Source organism: Thalassophryne amazonica, chromosome 15 (assembly GCF_902500255.1).
Source record: "Thalassophryne amazonica chromosome 15, fThaAma1.1, whole genome shotgun sequence".
NCBI lineage: Eukaryota > Metazoa > Chordata > Actinopteri > Batrachoidiformes > Batrachoididae > Thalassophryne > Thalassophryne amazonica.
In genome coordinates this window covers 5,984,071-6,006,655 of record NC_047117.1, presented here as the reverse complement: position 1 = coordinate 6,006,655, position 22,585 = coordinate 5,984,071, and the positions used below count along the sequence as shown (strand labels likewise).

Here is a 22,585-nt window from a genome sequence, read left to right as displayed (position 1 = left end):
ACATTCCTGATTCAAAAGCTAATGTGATAAAAGGAGCATTTATGTGATCATCATTAATGTCGTCATCAGTAAACTGAGTTGAAGTTTTTCTGTGGTTCTTGTAGGAACTTTGACCATTTTATAATAAATCCACCAGGTGATTTCACTGGTTATCTGATTCCATCTGCTCTTTGTGATGTTAATCAGTGAAATCTGGGACGAGTTTGAGACCTTTTGGATTAGAAAGTAATCAGTAGTGAAAGTGGGAGTTTTTACTCTAAAATTCAAAAACACAGTTTATAGGAGTGTGAAGAAATAATACAAAAAAAAAAAATTTATCCAAAGTGTAAATGAGAGCGTTGGGGAGGAAGCTTCAAAACAGATGGGTTATATCGGCTCTGTAAGAGTTTCTGTATCAGAGCTGATCCTCCCTGAATACATCCTCTCCTCCTCCTCCTCGGTGCAGATGTGATTCAGCAAACTCAGCCGTAGCCATGCCCGCCCAGCCCGTTCACTCGTGCAAACCAACAAACGCTGCAATGCAGCTTCATAAATAAATGCAGAAACTCTACAGATGGATGATTTTAATCAGATTTTCCTTTCAGTAAAGTCTTTAAATTCACCAAAAACTGATCCAATTCTCCAGATCTGGATTCAAATGATTTCTTTGTTCTCAACCATTTTATGACAAAAACATAATAAAAATTTGTACTTTTTGTTTTTAGTCTGACCGCTAAAATTGATATCAGGCCTTAGAGACTCTTGCTGTTCTGCGAGCATTTAGAAACTTGAGGTCCCTCAAGGGTCAGTATTTGGTCCCCTTCTGTTAACATCCAAAATGTTGAAACTCGATTATAAATCATACCATATCATAAATAATAGTATAAATTTGTATCCATCTTAATAACAAATCTGATCCTCTGTAATCCTCTGGTATGTTTTGTGAAAGAGGTTTTTATGTAGAAAGATTAATTTGTCTGAAATCTAGACACAGCAGGAATTTAAAAACAATACTTCATGCTTTTTAATACAAACATGGTAGCTTCTATATTAAGAAATTAAAGTTCTTCATAAAGTACTAGATTTCCAGGTTTGGTGTGTACAACCATTTGTGTTTATTATTGACTGAGTACGTATGTGTGTATGTGTAGGTAGATATATATTAGTTAGCTTCACAATTAATGATTAGCAGCTGAGGAACAATAGTTGAACGTGGTTTTGTGTTGCCTGACGGAAACCAAACAAATTTATTTTCAGTGTCCTTCAAAGTGATGAGAGTTTTTGGTTTGGTTAAGTGTCCAAATGGCTGCCAAAGTTAATATTTAAAGCCACCTTTTGACAACAAAAATAATCTGACTGTTCAACATTTCCGTTCATAGTGATCCCCTGAAAGGCAGAAAATGGAGAAAACTAAATATTTTTTGCATTCTGTATGACAAGATGACTAAATTGGTATCCTTTTTAAATTCAGGCAACCCAAAACCAGTCTCAAACTGTGGCCTCTGTGGAAAATGTAACAAAACTGAGTGCAAGCATCTACCCCTGATGGGCTGTAAAGGTACTGCAGGTAAATTAAAAAGATTTGAATTTCAATTTAAAATTGCCCAAAAATGTTTAAATGTAAGGAAAAGTAATAAAGCCATAGACCTTAAATTGTGCTAATTTCTGTGTTTATAATATAATATGGAAATACTGAAGTACTCGTGTGTCAGTCTAAATCATGAATAAAGGTTTAAGTGGAATGAAGAGGATTTTAATGTCAGCTGCAACGTTTTTACGTTTACCACTAACAGGTAGATTAGGACTTGATGTTATCCAGGTTTTAACAGCCACTCAGCAGTCAAACGGTCATTGTGGTTTCTGGGAAATCTGAAAAAGTTAATTTTTGTAAATCAAGCAGCTTTATCCTGACAAGTTTCTTACTAAACTACTGTATCTTTGGTCTTTTCCATCCTTTTCCACCATTATTATTGTTCCGTTTGGCTCCATTGGAGGTGTTAGAGAAAATTAAATATATCAAAACTTTATATATATATGCATAAACTCAACATTCAGTCTTTTTATAGATGAGTTTTAACATCAGGTTTCATAGATATCGTCACAGTTTGGCCCCTGTTCTTTTGTCTTCGGTCCACTTCCTGTGTAGGTTCCTGATGATTGGACGTTGTAACTCGGTGGGGGTGTGGTTTCAGATAAAACTCTGATAAATGTAGATCTCAGACTGCATTGTCTTTACAAACAACTTGAAAAAAAAAAAAAAAATCATCAGCTGATGGTTTTTCCCGCCGCTAGGTTTCCACCAGCGGCTGTTCTGAAATGTCCTCTGGCGTCTTCTCTCCTTCACGAGACTTTTTCCTCTTTTTGTGGCCTGAAAGGAAACGAGAAAAACAAACAGTTGCAGCTTGTTTTCTGGTGGCTGTGAAGAAGGTTTTGATCATTTCACTTTATTCAGTTAAGCTGTTTCATGTCGTCAGCAGCGACGAGTGCTGAAAGACAAATGAAAACAATATATTTTAAAAAAGGTTATTGTTGGAAGGTAAGTGAAATATTTTCTTGGAAATTCAGTACATTTTAGAAGATTGTGTGTGTGTGTGTGTATATATGTAAGACTTTGAAAACTTGGGCATTTTTCAGATTTTTTTGCTTTTTTGAATTGACATTTTTGCAGAATTTGACATTATGGAATTTTAATACATTTTAAAATCATATTTTTAGGAAATAATGACAAAATGCAGACAATTTGTGAAGTCAGGGGAAATTTTTTTTTTTTTAAGTTATGGTTGATCTTTTTTGACATAGAACTCTTAAGGTTGTGGTAAAGGCTAGTCCATACGTATTTGGACAGTGATGATATACAACTACCCTGGCAAAAATTATGGAATCACCGGCCTCGGAGGATGTTCATTCAGTTGTTTAATTTTGTAGAAAAAAGCAGATCACAGACATGACACAAAACTAAAGTCATTTCAAATGGCAACTTTCTGGCTTTAAGAAACACTATAAGAAATCAGGAAAAAAAATTGTGGCAGTCAGTAACGGTTACTTTTTTAGACCAAGCAGAGGGAAAAAATATGGACTCACTCAATTCTGAGGAAAAAATTATGGAATCACCCTGTAAATTTCCATCCCCAAAACTAACACCTGCATCAAATCAGATCTGCTCATTAGTCTGCATCTAAAAAGGAGTGATCACACCTTGGAGAGCTGTTGCACCAAGTGGACTGACATGAATCATGGCTCCAACATGAGATACATCAATTGAAACAAAGGAGAGGATTATCAAACTCTTAAAAGAGCGTAAATCATCATGCAATGTTGCAAAAGATGTTGGTTGTTTACAGTCAGCTGTGTCTAAACTCTGGACCAAATACAAACAACATGGGAAGGTTGTTAAAGGCAAACATACTGGTAGACCAAGGAAGACATCAAAGCGTCAAGACAGAAAACTTAAAGCAATATGTCTCAAAAATCAAAAATGCACAACAAAACAAATGAGGAACGAATGGGAGGAAACTGGAGTCAACGTCTGTGACCTAAGTGTAAGAAACCGCCTAAAGGAAATGGGATTTACATACAGAAAAGCTAAACGAAAGCCATCATTAACACCTAAACAGAAAAAAACAAGGTTACAATGGGCTAAGGAAAAGCAATCGTGGACTGTGGATGACTGGATGAAAGTCATATTCAGTGATGAATCTTGAATCTGCATTGGGCAAGGTGATGATGCTGGAACTTTTGTTTGGTGCCGTTCCAATGAGATTTATAAAGATGACTGCCTGAAGAGAACATGTAAATTTCCACAGTCATTGATGATATGGGGCTGCATGTCAGGTAAAGGCACTGGGGAGATGGCTGTCATTACATCATCAATAAATGCATAAGTTTACGTTGATATTTTGGACACTTTTCTTATCCCATCAATTGAAAGGATGTTTGGGGATGATGAAATCATTTTTCAAGATGATAATGCATCTTGCCATAGAGCAAAAACTGTGAAAACATTCCTTGCAAAAAGACACATAGGGTCAATGTCATGGCCTGCAAATAGTCCGGATCTTAATCCAATTGAAAATCTTTGGTGGAAGTTGAAGAAAATGGTCCACGACAAGGCTCCAACCTGCAAAGCTGATCTGGCAACAGCAATCAGAGAAAGTTGGAGCCAGATTGATGAAGAGTACTGTTTGTCACTCATTAAGTCCATGCCTCAGAGACTGCAAGCTGTTATAAAAGCCAGAGGTGGTGCAACAAAATACTAGTCATGTGTTGGAGCGTTCTTTTGTTTTTCATGATTCCATAATTTTTTCCTCAGAATTGAGTGATTCCATATTTTTTTCCCTCTGCTTGGTCTAAAAAAGTAACTGTTACTGACTGCCACAATTTTCTTTCCTGATTTATTATGTTTCTTAAAGCCATAAAGTTGCCATTTGAAATGACTTTAGTTTTGTGTCATGTCTGTGATCTGCTTTTTTTCCTACAAAATTAAACAACTGAATGCACATCCTCCGAGGCCGGTGATTCCATAATTTTTGCCAGGGGTTGTAGTGTGTTATTCTGCTTTAAAAAAAAAAAAAAAGCTTTTTAAATTTTATTCCTTTAATTGTGTTTTTAAACTTGTTTTTAATTAATTTTGAACTGTTTTTGAACTGTTTTGTGTGAAGTGCCTTGGGGCGATATTGTCGTGATTTGGCGCTTTTATAAATTTAATTGAAATTGAACATTTCTGTTTTTCCCTTCACTTTAGCAGAGTTACAAAAATGACCATAAATCTTAAAGCAATAATCAGTGTCATTGGATCAAAGACCAGATTAAATTTTGGTGCTGATCTGATTTGTCTATTATTATTATTTCTTTTTTGACATTTTATTTATTTTTTTTTGCTGGATAACAAGCGGTGATGTCAAAAACAAATAGCTTGTTGATTTTTCACACTTGCTTTAATTTCATGAGATTAAATATTGTGACCAAACTCTACAATGACCTCAAAGAAACCTGTCGGCAGATCAGGATCCAGATCTGTTACACTGAGATACGACTTTAAACAAGAGTTGTGTTATTGAAGTTCCTCAATTCTGAGGAATAAATTATGGAATCATGAAAAACAAAAGAACGCTCCAACACATCACTAGTATTTTGTTGCACCACCTCTGGCTTTTATAACAGCTTGCAGTCTCTGAGTCATGGACTTAATGAGTGACAAACAGTACTCTTCATCAATCTGGCTCCAACTTTCTCTGATTGCTGTTGCCAGATCAGCTTTGCAGGTTGGAGCGTTGTCATGGACCATTTTCTTCAACTTCCACCAAAGATTTTCAATTGGATTAAGATCTGGACTATTTGCAGGCCATGACATTGACCCTATGTGTCTTTTTGCAAGGAATGTTTTCACAGTTTTTGCTCTATGGCAAGATGCATTATCATCTTGAAAAATGATTTCATCATCCCCAAACATCCTTTCAATTGATGGGATAAGAGAAGTGTCCAAAATATCAATGTAAACTTGTGCATTTATTGATGATGTAATGACAGCCATCTCCCCAGTGCCTTTACCTGACATGCAGCGCCATATCATCAATGACTGTGGAAATTTACATGTTCTCTTCAGGCAGTCATCTTTATAAATCTCATTGGAACGGCACCAAACAAAAGTTCCAGCATCATCATCTTGCCCAATGCAGATTCGAGATTCATCACTGAATATGACTTTCATCCAGTCATCCACAGTCCATGACTGCTTTTCCTTAGCCCATTGTAACCTTGTTTATTTCTGTTTAGGTGTTAATGATGGCTTTCGTTTAGCTTTTCTGTATGTAAATCCCATTTCCTTTAGGCAGTTTCTTACAGTTCAGTCACAGACGTTGACTCCAATTTCCTCCAGTTTCCTCCCATTCGTTCCTCATTTGTTTTGTTGTGCATTTTCGATTTTTGAGACATATTGCTTTAAGTTTTCTGTCTTGACGCTTTGATGTCTTCTTTGATCTACCAGTATGTTTGCCTTTAACAACCTTCCCATGTTTGTATTTGGTCCAGAGTTTAGACACAGCTGACTGTGAACAACCAATATCTTTTGCAACATTGCGTGATGATTTACTCTCTTTTAAGAGTTTGATAATCCTCTCCTTTGTTTCAATTGACATCTTTTGTGTTGGAGCCATGATTCATGTCAGTCCACTTGGTGCAACAGCTCTCCAAAGTGTGATCACTCCTTTTTAGATGCAGACTAACGAGCAGATCTGATTTGATGCAGGTGTTAGTTTTGGGGATGAAAATTTACAGGGTGATTCCATAATTTTTTCCTCAGAATTGAGTGATTCCATTTTTTTTTCCCTCTGCTTGGTCTAAAAAAGTAACCGTTACTGACTGCCACAATTTTTTTCTTGATTTCTTATAGTGTTTCTTAAAGCCAGAAAGTTGCCATTTGAAATGACTTTAGTTTTGTGTCATGTCTGTGATCTGCTTTTTCCTACAAAATGAAACAACTGAATGAACATCCTCCGAGGACGCTGATTCCATAGATTTTGCCAGGGGTTGTATTTACAGTCGAGCTGAAATGAAACAGTCGAGATGTTCTTTTACTGTCGACTTTCAGCTTTAATTCAAGGTTTTTTTTTTTTTTTTTTAGAAAAAAATAAAAATCAGGTGATGACATTAACCATTTTGATCCATAGTTCCTCTGTTCTCAGAGGCTCAGGTCTCCCATGTGCCTTCTGGTAAACTGTAAGTGAAAGTTCACTCCTTTCTAAGAAATCTTTGTTCCAAAGCGACACCATCAGGCTGTGACTGATGATGCAACAGACAAACGCTATACGGCGCAGTTCCTGCAATTGCAGCCAAAAAAGCTTATGACTCAGTTTTGCCCTTCTGGCTTCCCTCACTTGTCTCCTCCTTCTGGCTTCCCTCACTTGTCTCCTCCTTCTGGCTTCCCTCACTTGTCTCCTCCTTGCACAGTCTCTCCATTTTGAAGAACTGCCTTCTCCATAGAGCAGCATGCTGTTTGTATCTCTTGATTGGCAGGAATTAAGTATTCAGTGACTTGGAAACATTCATGTGTTCATCCGCTGACTCCACTAAAGATGACTGGCTGTAAAAGTGATTTGTGTTAAAAAATGGTCCTCAGATTTAGTTTGTCCAATTACTTATGGCCTCTGAAAACGGAAGAGCTATGTATAAAAATGGCCGTAATTTCTTATATATATATATATATATATATATATATATATATATATAATTTAAACCCTCCAGTTAAAGCTGAATGTCTACAAGCCCCCCAAAAGAGGGGGTTTTGTCCAAATACTTATGGACCAGACTGCAGCACTGAGGTTCTTTTGGATTTGTGTGTTAGAGTTTTATGTCTGAGATACTGACTGAGTTTGAGCAGGAGTTTCTTTCCCAGCGTGTCCTCAGAGCCGCTCAGGGACAAGCTGCTGATGAAAGGAGACGTGTCTGTTTCCATGGGAACAGCAGCCATGTCTGAGGGAGACGGAGAGACATTTTCATGAACGGTGACGTGACTTTGGGCTCAGAGGCGAGCGACGGCTCGTACCGGTCTGTTCGGCGATCTCCGCGCCGTCCTCTCTGATGTACGGGATCTCGTCCATCCTGAGGAAGACGGAGTCGCTGGGACTCTTCTGGCCATCAGATTTACTGCCTGCAAACACAACGAAATGACTTCACGTTTATTCAAGTCCTCCACTGAACAACGTCCAGAACCTGATCATCTTCGAGCGGCCGCTGGGTTACGACCCAAAAATGAGTTTTTGGTGTTTTCCTCAGAATGAATCCTGACCTCCAGACAAACCGTAGGTCAGAGGACATACTGGATTTATTTTGGGTTTTCTAGTTCTATTTGATCAAAAAACTGCTGCAGATGTTGACATTTTTAAAGTCTAACTCATTAACACCCCCCACCCCCCACCGGGACCTGTTGTGTGTTGAGAGATTTGACCATTTTTGATCTTGGGGGGTGGGGCTTTGGCATCCAGGACACTTACGGACAATCTGGTTCTTCTCGTTTAGCAGCGAGGTGCTGTGCGGGACGCTGGACGGCTGTCCTCTGGCTCGCGCTGAGCCGGGTCGCCCGGACTCTCTTGGAGGCATCAGGGCGGTGCCATATTCCGGGGCGGGGGGCTCCAGAGTCAGGGTGTTTCCCTCTGTTGGACGGGTGTCAGCGTCAGGCGTCTGAGGGGAGCTGTCCATCCGAGTGGCGGTTACTGCATTCTGGTAGTGGCTGCGAGTGATCTGAAGCAGAGGATTGTGGGTATTGAGAGAGTAACGATAAAACTTGCTTGGATCAAAGAACGTGCAAACTTTGACGGTGACAGGTGAAGTTTTTTGGAATGAGTGGTGACTTTCCTGAAATTAGAATGTCACCATTAATCCAGGATCAGGCTGATCTGATCCAGGATCTATTGGGGAAAATATGAGTACCAGTTAAATGTTTGGATCTGGCAGGCAGGCGGGGGTCCGTACTGTAGCAGATTCCCAGTTTTCCTCACCATGCGAACCACGGATGTGACATTAGGAGCTTTTCAAGGGACGGTGTGGTCAGACTTTGGTTACCTTGATGATCTGAAGATGAGTGAGTTGTCTGACGGAGTAGTCCGGCAGGTAGACATTCCCCGCTCCGTTGAGCTGACCCATGCTGCCGCCGTACAACATTGTGTCTGAACGATCCAAACCGCTGCTGCGAGACGGCGATCTGTGAACTGAACCAGCAACGGACGACTTTAACAAGGAAGAAGCACATATCAAAAGAAATAAGACAAAAAGTCATGGATCAAACTTCTAGTTTGAGGGAGAACATAAACGTGCTGTTTCACTGGGTACCAGGTCTCAAACATCAGGCTGGTTGGTTCTCGTAATGACGTGTACTCTACACGGAACTCTACCTGCCGGCATGATGGCTGGGACTCCAAAGTAAGTGAAAGCTCCGTTCTCAAATTTCAGAGCCTCCTTACCAAACTCCACTTCAACTCGACCCTGAAAAAAAAACACAAGACCAACGTCGGTTGACTGGAGTCAAACTGGACGATGAGGTCAGGACCCCGACTGGATCCTGGGGTAGATGCCACCAAAGGACTGCAAGCTGACAGCCGTTTAGAAACAATCCCCAGAAAAATAAGTACCAGAGTTTAAGAATAAGAACTTATTGGGGCTTAATACAGACTTCTGCTGATTGTAAGAAACATCTTGAATCCTTTATGGCTCATAAGTTGGATTTTCAAACACCTGATTGAGGCCCAAGGTTATATTTGGGGCGGGGGGGCTGCAGGAGTGTTGATGTACCTGCAGCACCAGGATGAAGAAATCCACCGGTTTGTTTCTCTGGAACAGGAAGTGTTGTGGCGCTCGCTTGTTCTTCTCATCAAACTTGAGTTCCTGGACCACGCTCGGGTGTTTGATCAGCCTCAACAGGATCTTCTCAGAAATCTGAGCTGGTTTAAAAGGCTCCACCTCTGACGGACAGAGAGATCAGATCAAAGCTCACTACTAGGATTTTTTTTTTTTTTTTAAGTTGTCCTTATGATGTCACAGCCCCCCCCCCAAAAAAAGAAAAAGAAATCAGGGTTTTATATACCAGACTAAAGCTTTCTTTTAAAATATTTAATTTAAAAAGATTTTAAAATAAGAGCAGAAGAAAGATTTTGTTTAAAAAGAAAAAGAAAATTAAGCTTCCCAGAATGCACGTGTGGGACGATGAAGTCAGTCTGAGGAGAAACTGTTGAACTGTTTTGGTGTCACACTCATCATTCTGATTGGTTTAAGATGAGTGTGACATCATACAGGCTGTGTCCTGACTGTGACGCTCACACTGTGGTGAAGCTTCTTCCTGTCGATATTTTTAGGATGAACTGCAAAATAAAAACAACAAAATGCTCCAAACTTATCTGATGAGACTGAAATAAAGAGATACCTCATTTTTTTAAATCTAATTTAAATTATGTTTGTGTTTTTTACTTTGAGATTAAAGAGCATATTTAAAAAAAAATGTGTATAAAGATAAAATGATGTCATAAAGGTTTTTAAGATGAAAAGACTCTTTCTTGATGCTTTCTCCTAAACTTGACCTTCATTCTTCACCATTAATTCAACAAGAATGTGACGTTTGTGTCGCAGTGACGGAACAGGCTGCAGCGATCTGATTGGTTGTTACCTGTGGACAGGAAGCGGTGCGTTGCCAAGAGCAACTGAGGCGAAATCTTCACTTTCATCTCGTTCTCTGAGAGTTTAAAGATGGAGAAGTCCTGCTGCTTCCGCTCGTTGTGAGAAACGCGGCGCTTCGTACGATTGTCAGCTGATGGATGAGAAACAAATGATTTTTCGGATTTATGAACTCCGATTATCCCGGTTGAACTTTCCATTTGTGTTTGCAGACGTACTGTAGAGATCCGTCTCATCCAGGATTTCTGATTTAATGATCTCCTCGATGACGTCCTCCAGCGTGACTATGCCCATCACCTCGTAGAACGGGTCGCCCTCACCTTCGTTATTCACCCGCTGCACGATCGCCAGGTGAGACTTTCCTGCACAAGTCCAACAAAAGCCATCACTTTACCCACAATGCATCTGCAATCTCTTACATTTTTTTATGCATACATCACATACAAATGGCGCCACCTAGTGGAAGTTATCAACTCCACTGCATTGTTTCGTTTGAACGTAGTGCGTATGTGGGCTTTGAAAACCAACACTTGGGGGCGCTGTTTCATATTTACACAATTATAAACAAGTTCTTTAAGTTTTATTTCTTTTTTTCTGGCATATTGAAGTGTAAATATGCACAGTTTGCACAAAGGTTACAGTGATGCCTGCACGTCTTTAAAAATTATTAAATAAGAGCTTGGCCACAACACTTCTGAACTAAGACATTTGGAAATGCAGCAAACACAAATGCATCAATTCTACAACAAGTAGTCGTATCAAAAAAAGTATTGCAAATTGAGAAAATGTTTGCAAACACTGAGAACACAAACAGATGCCACCTAAAGCACGTGGACCAACTTAACTTGATAACGCGTCTGCTGCAAGGTCGCACAAACGGACCACACACAGCTGCAACACAACAGAAGTACTAACACAAAAAGAGGTTTCTGCCTGTTTGGGTTCAGTGCAAATAAAATAATAAATCACTGAACTGATATCATCATCTTTATACATTCGTTGTGGAATATTTGATTAGAAAAAGGAGGCGGACAGGGCGGCACGCTGGTTTAGTGGTTAGCACTGTTTCGTCACAGTGAGAAGGCTCCAGGTTCTCATCCCACCTGGTCTTTTCTGTGTGGAGTTTCTATGTTCTCCCTGTGCTTCTTCCAGGTGCTGCGGCTTCCTCCCACATCCAGACATGCAGGTTAGATGAGCTGGTGACTCTAAAATATGTGTGTGTGAGACTGAGTTTGTTTGTCTCTGTGATAGACTGGTGTCCTGTCCAGGATGTATCCTGCCTCTCGCCCTGTGAGCCTCAACTGGAATAAGTGGGTAGAGCAAATGAATGAAAAATGGATAATGGCAAATATGTTACAATAAAATACTGCTTATCTGCCAAATCCTGCATTCATAAATGTAGATATCATAATTGTAAACCTTTCTTTCTTGTTTTCAAAGTTGGCATCTAAAGCGTTGTATCAGTCTGCTTATATAAATAAACACAATGCTAAATTACCCTCAGCCATATGAGCACGAAATCAATGACATACTGTCTAGAAAGAATGTGACCTTTTGACCCCTTAGAGTAGGTCAAGGTTAGCCAACTTTGAACTTATCAAAGGTCTGTGTCCTAAAAATGTTCCCTGTGAATTTGAAGACTCTGGGACTGGAGTTATGCTGAGCACAAACGGACAGATGAGAAGTCTTCACAATACAATATTTTGGCCTCAGGTTTAAAAAAAAAAAAAAAAAAAAAAAATTGCCGTTTTGTATTTGTTCTTCTATTGAATTAAAAACATACAAACACACGTTTCTTAAATTGAACAGATGTGAAAAATACAGCTAAAATAATTAAGAAAGCAAAAACATGAACTTGATCAGCACAGTGATGCTCAGAACACGTCAGTGAAATTCCCGTGTTTTTGTGTGCACAGTGTGAATTTGTCACAAACATGTGACTCAGACGGTTGTACTCGTATGTTTTTTTTTGTTTTGTTTTTTTTTTTCCTTTTTCTTTCAGTGCAAGTACTTGTTGTTGAATTTATGCAGGTAGGTTTTGTATTTGTATTTTAATTTTGATTTTTTTCTCTCTCTCTCGACCACAATATCAACGGCATTAAAATGCCTAAATATTTTAAATATACACAAAGAAAATAAGACACAAATTATTTTATAACATATATATATTTTGGCAGGTATTTATTGATATGAGTGCAACATAAAAAAATTAAAAAGTAAATTGGAAGAACCCCAGGCGCAGGTGGATTTATCAGTTTTGTTCAGGTCTGATGGACCAACACACTTGTGAGCAGCTCAAAAATCTGACCAGAACTCTGAGGAGGCGGCAGTCCAAAAAACAAACCAATCAGACAAAATGCATCTTAATTTAGAGTCTTAGAGGCAATAACGAATCTTTGACTGACTAATCCCAAGCGCACAAACACACACACACACACACACACACACACACACAGAGAAAACAGAGAATCCTTGTTTGTCTGCTTCCTTCTCGGCTGCAGTCAGGATCAGGCTCCGCTTCCTCACACTGAGTTCCTGCCAAACCCGACCTCAGACTGAGCCGGGCAGCGCCGCCGCCTTCGTCTAACCGGGTCAGAATGCTGTGAGAAGGTTTCTGCTGATTTGACCCTTTCACATTCATCACATCCTGTTTCTTCTCAACGTTAATAAAGACAGATGGAATCATTAGATGACGATCCTCCCGGTCATCAAAAACAGGGAACAAAGGCTGAGATTTAAGTGAAAATGAAAAAATAAATAAATAAAATGTCATAGGCTGTTTATTGTTCTAACAGTTAATAATCAAGTTGGATTTTTTTAAAGCTAGTTTTCTTAGTGTTACTCATTTTTCATAAATATTTATTTCATAAAGGAGAGAATAACACTTCAAAAGGCACAAGAAACAGTTTGTTTAATTCCGCTCAGAAGGCCCTAACCCAGAAGGGACCACCAGTTCCCCACACGTGCTTTAAACATTTCATGAGGGAAAACAAACAGGATCACGACAGACGGACGTCGAGCAGTTTGTCTGCGGTGGTTAACGATAAAAATGCAGCTGGACTTCAGTCCTTTAAGGGACACAAACGTCCTACCGAGGCCTAGGGTGCATGCGCACAACACACGCACAAAAATCATTTATCAGCTGTCATTAACTGTTTCCCACTTTATTAAAGTTAATACTTGATTTTGAATAGTTGAATTTTTACTTATTGTTCATGGCTTGTTTTTTCATTGATCTTCTCTGTATTAGCATACTTGTGTTAGCATAGCGTTAGCTTTGTGGACCCTTTGTGCTTTCCAGTTTTGCTGGTTTTAAGTCATTTGAAACAGCAGACGCTGGATAAATGACTGAATTTATAACGACTGTAAGCCACTTGATGGCTGCGTGTATAAATTCAGTGTACGGTAGGATGATTGGACAAAGTAGGACGGTTGATCAGAACACCGGGCGTGTCTCCACAGTTTTGACAACTGACGAACCACATTATTGAAGACTGACCACACTTAGCATTAGCACATGTGGTGAGGCTAACCGCAGTTGATGCTAGCATTCAGTAATTGATATTAACAATTAGTGGTTGATGTTAATTCTTAGACATGATTAACGGGACCACATGCTAAAGTGTGTTTGCTAATGCTAAATGCAGTGAATGTTTTCCTAAAACGCATCATGTCAACATTACAATGTTTGGCGTAAGTAGCGCTTTGATCCACATCTGAAAACATGGAAAATTCCTGGAAGGTGTGCAGTTGTGAAACAGAGAGCCGCTAAGGCTTCGCCTTTAATCACCGGATGCTGCAGTGCATCACATGAGGAACCGCTGCTAAAACCTGAACCATCCTTTTCCTGCAGGATGCAGGATGCAGGACCCCCCCCACACACACACACACAGTGCGGTGTTCTGCAGTAATGCAGTCATGTGACTGGATGAGGTAGTCTGTCCCACCGCAGGACCAAAATTAATGGGCCGAGCTCTTAACGCTGATCTGTGGATTATTTCATTCAGAGACATTTTTCATCTTCGTCCTGCAGCATGTGTACGTCCACCGGCCACTTTATTAGGAACCAAGAGTTAAACTATTTACTGGGGACACAACACAAACAAATCAAACGTGTCAAATATATGAAGATAAAATCTGTCTTCAGATACTTTACAGTCCTGTCAGAGACTTTAAGCAAAATGCAAAACCTGAGCGACTGATAGAGATCAAAATCTATAAATGCAAAACCAGAGTGAGTCCAAGTGTGAGAGCAGGGGGATGTAAATCCATGAAAAACATCATTAATGGTCACGTTGCTGTTGCTCAGGTGTGCCTACTAAAGTGTCACTGAGGCTGTTGTTGAGCGGAACCGATTATAAAATTGAAACTAGAGCACTGCGCTCATAGAGCACAAACCTCTGCCAACACTAGTTTCCAATTCCACAAAATTTTATCTTCTAAAAAAAATTTCAAAGTCCTGTTAGAAGTGGTTTTCATAAGATAAATTAGATGTGATCAAATGTCAAGAGTATGTATTTAGTTCATGCACTTGAATTTTTTTTCCCAACTTTAATGGTTTCTGAATTCTTTTTCAGATCATTTTCACAGAACTTGGGTTTTCTCTACTGTGCACAATTTGTCATTGTTTTTTTGGCACTTGGTTTCCGACTGATAAGTGGAAAACAAACAGGCATAAAATTGGACCCTCCATCCAATTTTGTTGTTTAGGTAAATCTATAACAGAACAATGAGTGACTGAAGCACTTTTGCTTGAGATATAGTGCAAAATGTACACCAAATGGGCTTTTCAATATTAAATTCAAATGTCCGTAAAATCTACAGTCCGGATCAAACTTTGTCAGGTGATAGTGTCAGTCTGCAGCTCACCTTCAAATATGAGAGTCATTGGAGCATGTTTGATTAAGATATAATGTAAAATATACATTAAACGGGGTTTAAAATGTTAAATTAAAATGGCCACAAAATCTGTCATCTGGATCAAACTTTGGCAGTCAATAAAGGATACCGGCCTACATACAGCTGTCAAATTTGAAAGAAATGTTATCTTTTTTGACAGTTATGAATTTTTGAAAATTCGTTCAATGTTAAAGGATAGGGATTTTACCAATTTTCCAACATTTTTTCCTGAATTTGACCTATGACCTTGAAAATTGATTCAGTTCTTGCTAATCAGGATATGAATCCTCTGTAAAAATTTCATCACAATATATGAAAAATTGTGGGTTACAGGCTGTTGACAAACAGCCAACATTGTTGGTGGAGGTAATAATCTCTTTTGATAACTGATTAATCAAGAAAGTCATGAGTTCAAAAATGTCAGGATTTGTTTGTTTCATGTATTGAACATGAATTATTTTCATTATTTTTCTGTTTTAAAATGTTTGAAACTTTAAAAAAAATGTTTTAACTAATAATTTCATATTGTTTTTTATATATAATTGTACTGGTTTTAAAACGCTTTAAGACATTAGTAACTTGTTTTAATCTGATTTACTGGTCGGCATTAAGTGACATTAAACTATCCTAAAAATCCTTTAAAATCAATTAACTGTTTTTGAACTGCTTTAAAAACTACTCTAAATTAAACGCCAACTGGATAAAAACAAAACACAAAAACATATTTTATCTCTGTATCCTTCCTTGTTTCCTTTCCTCTCTTCCTTTCACAAACCGCTGACGTGGCAGAGTTTGTAAACATGCAGTGAAAAGGATTGCTATGATTGGCCAGCCGGCGCCGTGCCCACTCTGACCCACTCTGTGGCTCTGCAGCAAAAATTCACCCGCTCTGCTTCATCCTGAGGTGGATTCTGCAGCGCAGACTGCTGGTTTTGTTTTTCTCGCTTTTTGTGCTGATTTTTAGCAGCCGCTCCACAAAAACAGAAACCTTCAGCGTCTGTACCGGAGACACGTGACCGGTCCGGATTACAAACTCAGATTATAACTGTTTTCTGTTTTCTCTTTGTGTCAAATTTTTATTGTGTGAGAAACTAAAATTGATGAAACCAAAATGAAACCAGAAAAATTCAGCAACTCATCCTCAATACATATCTTTTTTTTAAATGCTAACCTTCACCTGAGGTCAAGGTCAATTACAGGAAACATCCAACTGTCATATTAAAATAAAAAATAAAGATATGAACATGTGAAGGAGCATGCTTTACAATGTTTCCTCACATTGATGCATGTATTTGACTTTAATCTTGACCTTTTATTTTTTAAAATGGAAAAACAATTTCTTGGCCATATTTCAACCAATCAAACTCATAAAAAAAACCAAATGCACAACAACCTCAGTTTTTTTTTCTACAATTTCTTTGTCAATAATAACTAGTTTTCCCTGACATCAAGGTCAAAGTTTGAATTTGAAGAAAATCTACTTAAAATTAATTTTTGACATATTGAAGGGAACCAAAACATAGGAAAGCTGTATTTGATCATTTTGTAACAAATGTGTGCAACCTTTAACCTTGACTTTCTGGTCAAACATCAGCCCCAAACTGAGCTAAAGCAGCTGAACAAAACCAGACTGTCGGAGAGAAACGGGCTGTTTCTTCAATTAGTTTGCTTCATGTGACTTATTCTTTACTTATCAAATGTTGTACTGCAGGATGTCGCCCAGATTTTTTTTCCAGTATTGTTGATTTTTAGTAATAATTTTAAACAAATATTACCAATTGTTTAATAGTTTAAAGGAATACTTTATACAAAAAGTAAGAATTTGTATTTACTTTAAAAAAAATAAAACAATCATGTAGCTTACTGAAAGTAAAAGAGGTTTAAAGATTAATTTAAGTGATTTTAATAAAAGGTTACATTTTTGTATTTTATGTTATTTAGTTTAGCATGAATTATTTTTATCATTTCCATTTTGGGGGGAAATTTTGTTCAGCAATATACTTTTTAAAATATTTTAAGTATTTTAGTTTACTGTTTTATATTTCAACTATTTGTATAATATTTTTAAAATTAAAAACATGATAAATGACTGAAATAATTGTTTTTTCAGGAATATATTTATAAGGAGAAAGACTACTTTAAAATAAAGCAAACAATGTTTTTGAATTGTGGGGAAAATAAGTTAAAGGTGTATGAAAGAGCAGGGTTGTGAGGTTTGTTTGGTCTTTTTTTTTTTTCCAAAAATTTCTAAATAATTATTTACGTGATGCTCGCGACCCGGTTCCGGATAAGCGGTTGAAGGTGAGTGAATGAGTGAGTGAGTGAGCGAGTATTTACATGTTGCGGATTTAATTAATGCGGGTTGTAATACCATGTTTGGCCTGAGGGAGCGCACTCACCCTTCTTGAACTCTTCCAGCATGGCGTCCAGTTTGGTGTCGTTGAAGACGCAGTGCAGCTGGTGGTTGTAGAACTGGGTGATGGTCTTCAGGGACGTGCAGTCGTCCGGATCCACGAAGGCCAGATCTTTGACGAACAGGATGTCCACGATGTTGGAGCGCTCGTTCTCGAAGACCGGGATCCGCGTGTATCCGCTCTGCATGATCTCAGTCATGGTGTTAAAGTCCAGAACGGCGTCCGAGGTCAGCATGAAGCAGTCCGTGAGCGGCGTCAGCACGTCCTCTACCGTCTTGGTGCGCAGCTCCAGCGCGCCCTGGATGATGTTGAGCTCCTCTTTGACCAGGTCGTGATACGGGTCCGTGATGCGCAGCATCTCCAGCAGCTTCTCCCTGGTGTAGAAGTTGGAGATCTCCTGGTTGAGGATCAGGTCCAAGAGCTTGCTGATGGGGTAGGAGATGGGGAAGGAGAGGACCATCAGCAGGCGCGTCACCCAGATGGTTTTGGAGGCGATGGCGAGGCCGTGACGCGACGCCACCGAGTGCGGAAGGATCTCCCCGATGAAGAAGATCCCGAAGGCGCAGATGACCGTGGAGATCCACGTCATGCCAAGAATCTGGCACATCCATACGGCGAGCGACGCGTTGATGATCGCGTTCCCGAGCAGCAGCGTGCACAAGACGTAGTTCCCGTGCCGACGCACGGACTCGATTTTCCGCGCGTAGTTCTGCTCCTTGTCGGTGCCGCTGTTCTGCAGAACCTGCAGCTCCACCGGGTCCAGAGCCAGCAGGCTCAAGTTCAGTCCGCTGAACAGTGCCGAGAGTCCGAGCAGCAGGACGGACACCAGAACCTGCAGCCAGAGTTCCGGGACCGCCGAGCGCTCCACCACCGCCACCCAGAAGTCCCGCGTGCGGTAGTGCTCCCACTTGGAGCCGTCGAAGGCGCACGTGGAGTAGCGTTTGATCTTCTCCCCCCTCCGCAGGTCCTTAGCCAGCAGCTCCACCAGCACCGAGTTCTGGCTCGAAGCCGACTTGAAGGAGCCCAGCACCTCGATGTCGGACGTCCTGGCGTTCTTGTCCGTGCACATGTTCCGCTTCGGGTGGACCTGCCCCTCTCGCCCCGGAGCCGGCTCCTCGATGAAAGCGATCCAGGGCGCGGCGTTGTTGGCGCGCGCGCCCGCCGTGCGGTTGAGCGTCTGCGCGGACGTGGAGTAATAAACCCGCAGCATGAAGCGGCTCCCCTCGGTGGCTTTCAGCACCCCGTCCTGCACGGACAGCTCCGCCCCGGTCTCCTCCGGACGAAAACCGAGCAGGCCGCGCGCCGGCGCGGGGAGGAGCAGACAGCAGGAGGTCAGGGAGAGGAGCAGCATCCGGGACGGACACGACGGAGCCCGGTGGGAGCGCACGGCTCCGGGTCGGGACCGCGCGGCCGCATCCTGCGCAGCCATGATGCGGTGTGAGCTGCTCGTGCTGTGCGCGGCGCGCAGGTCACGTGGTGCTGCGTGCAGCCCGTGGGGTACCGGAGGGGGAGGGTCCGACCGTTTTCTGCGAACGGAGGCGATAAATCACCAAAGTGACATCACGAGTTCAGAATCCGTTAACTCAATATTTCTATATGACGTCATTTTAAAAGAATTCCGATTTTCGCAACATCACGTGTATTTTTTTTACATTGATCAACGATTACAAACTAATTGTAATATTACAAATAAATATCAATAATTACATGACCGCCCCCTCCCCCCAAAAAAACCCATCCATAAAACGATGGTAAATGAGTTTTCAAAAGTCCATCAACAAACTGCTTAAAACACTTTTCTGAAACAATTCTATCAAAGAATTCACTGTTTTCAGATGCTCATGACATTAAATCAAACATGTTTAAAAATTTATAGTTGGAAAATACTTGAAACACAAAACGCAATGAATAACACAGTGGTTCGTTGTTCTGAAAGGCTCAAAACACTAAACTGAGCAATTGCTTCAGATGATGCTTTATTGCTTCAAAATACCAAAACTGTAAATGAACCAACTGCTTCACAATGCTGTTGCCTCTTTCAAAACACTTGAAGCAGCAAATGAAACTTAGAACAGAAAATAATTCAATGTTTTAAGATGCTCAAAAACAAACATTCATTCTCAAAATGCCTGGAAAATATTTATATAATTTGCTGTTCTGAAATGTTCAAAACACTAAATTCACTTAAATTTAACCTTTATTTAACCAGATTAGTCCCACTGAGATTCAGATCTCTTTCGCAAGAGAGACATGGACAGTTCTAAAGTTTCCTGCATGTCTTTAGATGTGGGATGAAACCCACACCAACTGCACACAGAAAGGCCACAGATGGGAATTGATCCCATGATTTTCTTGCTCTGAGGCAACAGTGCTAACCACTAAGCCACTGTGTGGCCTGAAACAATTGTTTCAGGCAATGCTTTGTTATAAAAGTCAAAATAGTAAATGAACTAACTGCTTCACAAAAAATGGGATATTTAGAAACACAGTAAATGAAACAGTTACATCATTAAGATGCTCAAAATATTAAATTAAACATTTACTTCACTGTTCAAAAGTGCATGAAAAAGAACAGTTTATATGAACCACTGCTCTGAAAAACACAGATGAGTCATTGTTTCAAAAGACTTAAAACAATGAAGGAGCCACATCACATTTTAGAGGCATCAGAACATTTTAGGTCTTGTTGATGTATTTATGAATTATTTTTTATTTTCTTATTTCATTAAATGAAACCTTTTCAGGCCGTGTGTTTGTTCAGAAATATTTTATCCAAATATATAAAAGCTTCATGCCACTGGAACGTCTTATAAGCAAGTTTTATCACTTCAGTTATTTAAAAAAATGAATGAATAAATAAAGTGTTCACTGTGCCAGTTTTTGAAAATATACATAATTTGTTCTTTGTTCTGTTCCAAATAAATAACTGTCCATCTGAATGTCTTTGTTCTGTAAATATTTGTGTATAATTTAACATAAAAAGATCATTAAACCTGATTGGGTAAATTTATTTCAGATCTTGGAACAAGTTATTTATCTGCTGCTAACATTCAGACTTGAGCTTTACTGACAGTGGCCACAGGGTGAATTACACACTTAATGATGTTAATTATTTGTATGAAAGGAATAAAAGACAAAGTGTTAGTTTTTCTGAATTGCTAAAGCACTAAACTCCCCGAACCAAATCCACAGCGGCCTGAAATCATTTCTTGAATCAAGCAGCCCAAAACCTTGAGCAGTTTTCATCTAGTAATGTGCAGATCTTGTGCAGACTTTTTGCAAAACTCTAAACACATTCTCATTCACTAAACACAACATGACACTTGTGTTGCAAAATTGTAAACACAGGCAGCAAAATGTGACCAAAACTCCAACATGGCTGTCAGCCTTTACACACAGCAACTCACAACTGAACACACACGTTTCTCATGATGTGATCAGGCAGGTTTGGGCAGGATAAAGGTCAGAGTGCACAGGTGGCACACGTGCATCCATCTACCACAGACAGAAACATAGAGAGAGACAGAGGAGGAGGAGCTGATATGAGGTGGTGGACGAGGACAACCAGGAACAATCATGACTGATGATGATGTGTGTCCTGTATGTGTCATAGTTTGGGACAACGTGGCCGTTCACCGTTTTGTTCTGACTCAGGAGAGGTTCACCAACAACCAGCACTTCATACTGGTTTTCTTTCCACCTCACAGCCTCTTTCTGAATCCAGTAGAGGAGTTTTTCTCTGCGTGACAGTGGAAGGTCTGTGACCGACAGTTCCACATCACGACAACTTTACTGGAGGCAGTGGAACTGGCCTGTGATGATGTCCAGACTGAGTTCAGCACACCAGAGTGGTTTTTCCCCTTTTGCATGACAAAGGGAACGTATATTACCTGTAATGTGGATAAAGTCCTCTGACTGGACCACACACAAAGACACAATGTGTTTTTTATTTCATTATTTTTGTTGTGACATTGCTGAATGTAGTTATTACATTGACTATTTTTTTGCTAAATACATTTACAATCAACATTTCCAGTTACCTACATGCCCTGGACGCTGTGTCCTCAGTTATTTTATGTTGTGTCTAACGAATGCTCTCTGCTGAATATATATTTTTGTTGTGTGTCTGATCTGAACACATTGGTTTTAATCACAGGAAAACTCATTTTGAGGTGATAGTTTGATTTTAATAGAAGAGTCTGGGGCTTTGTGAATGTAGATAGAATTTTCAGATTTGTGTTTAAGGTTTTGAAAAAAATGGGTGCAGGTTTCAAAAACAGTTGTGGCAAAAACTGTAACAGTCTCTGTTTTATTGTGCTTAACGTCTCTATGTCATAGCTGACGTGTTACTTGGGCTCAACTTTCTGGATATTCCTGTAAAAAAATAAAGTGGGAAAAGAATGTTTGTTAGAAACATTAGATTGTAGTATTAAACCAGAAAATAACATCAAGAGTCGACTTGAAGGGATTTTACACAGCGACTCAGGGGTCAGGTCACTTCTCAAATGATGTTTTCAGACCTTCAGACCCAAACCTGCTGCAGTAAATATCGGTTCAGTTTCTGGACACAGTTTTGTTTCACTTTGCTGTACTTTCTCTGAACCTTTGGCAGATTTTTACTTTTCCAAGTAAAACAGAACAGGTTTGTTTTCAAACACAAAATGTAACTGAAAAATGCTTAAAATTACAGATCATTTAAATAAATTGCAGAATAACAAAATTATGAAGTGGAATTTTTAGTTCAGGTAGTGATTTTAATAAATTAATTTATTAAAAATGTGTTCTCTTTAAAACCTGCGACCCGATCTTGGATAAGCGATTGAAGATGTGATGTGTGTGTATACTTATATTGACTACTGGATAATTAAAGACACTATAATTACTTTTTAGACAAATTATTACAGCAGGGAAACTTCTTCTCAACAGGAATCATAATTTTAAAAACTGATTTAAACGGGTTTGATAGTTAATGAAGCAAACAGGGAGCTTTTAATGACAAACTCATGTAAACTGAATGTAATTAGACGTTTGTCCACATGGTGGCAGTGTTGTAGAGGCTAGAATCAGAGGTGGTGCCTCACTCGGCAACATAATTATACCAATTTTATTTATTTATTACAATATTAATGTCCCCT

General features: G+C 39.5%; 1 protein-coding gene across 1 annotated transcript; it reads right to left on the bottom strand.

Annotated features, from left to right (window-relative positions):
* Window positions 1-2,114: 2,114 nt before the first annotated feature.
* On the bottom strand, window positions 2,115-18,963 carry LOC117527021 (metal transporter CNNM1-like). Its single transcript, XM_034189158.1, has 10 exons — window positions 17,436-18,963; window positions 10,356-10,499; window positions 10,130-10,270; window positions 9,262-9,431; window positions 8,865-8,955; window positions 8,536-8,681; window positions 7,968-8,214; window positions 7,520-7,624; window positions 7,342-7,446; window positions 2,115-2,347 (listed from the first exon to the last, which is right to left on the bottom strand). The coding sequence occupies exons 1-10, from the start codon at window positions 18,877-18,879 to the stop codon at window positions 2,268-2,270; spliced, it is 2,673 nt and encodes an 890-aa protein (XP_034045049.1). The 5' UTR covers window positions 18,880-18,963; the 3' UTR covers window positions 2,115-2,267.
* Window positions 18,964-22,585: the final 3,622 nt, after the last annotated feature.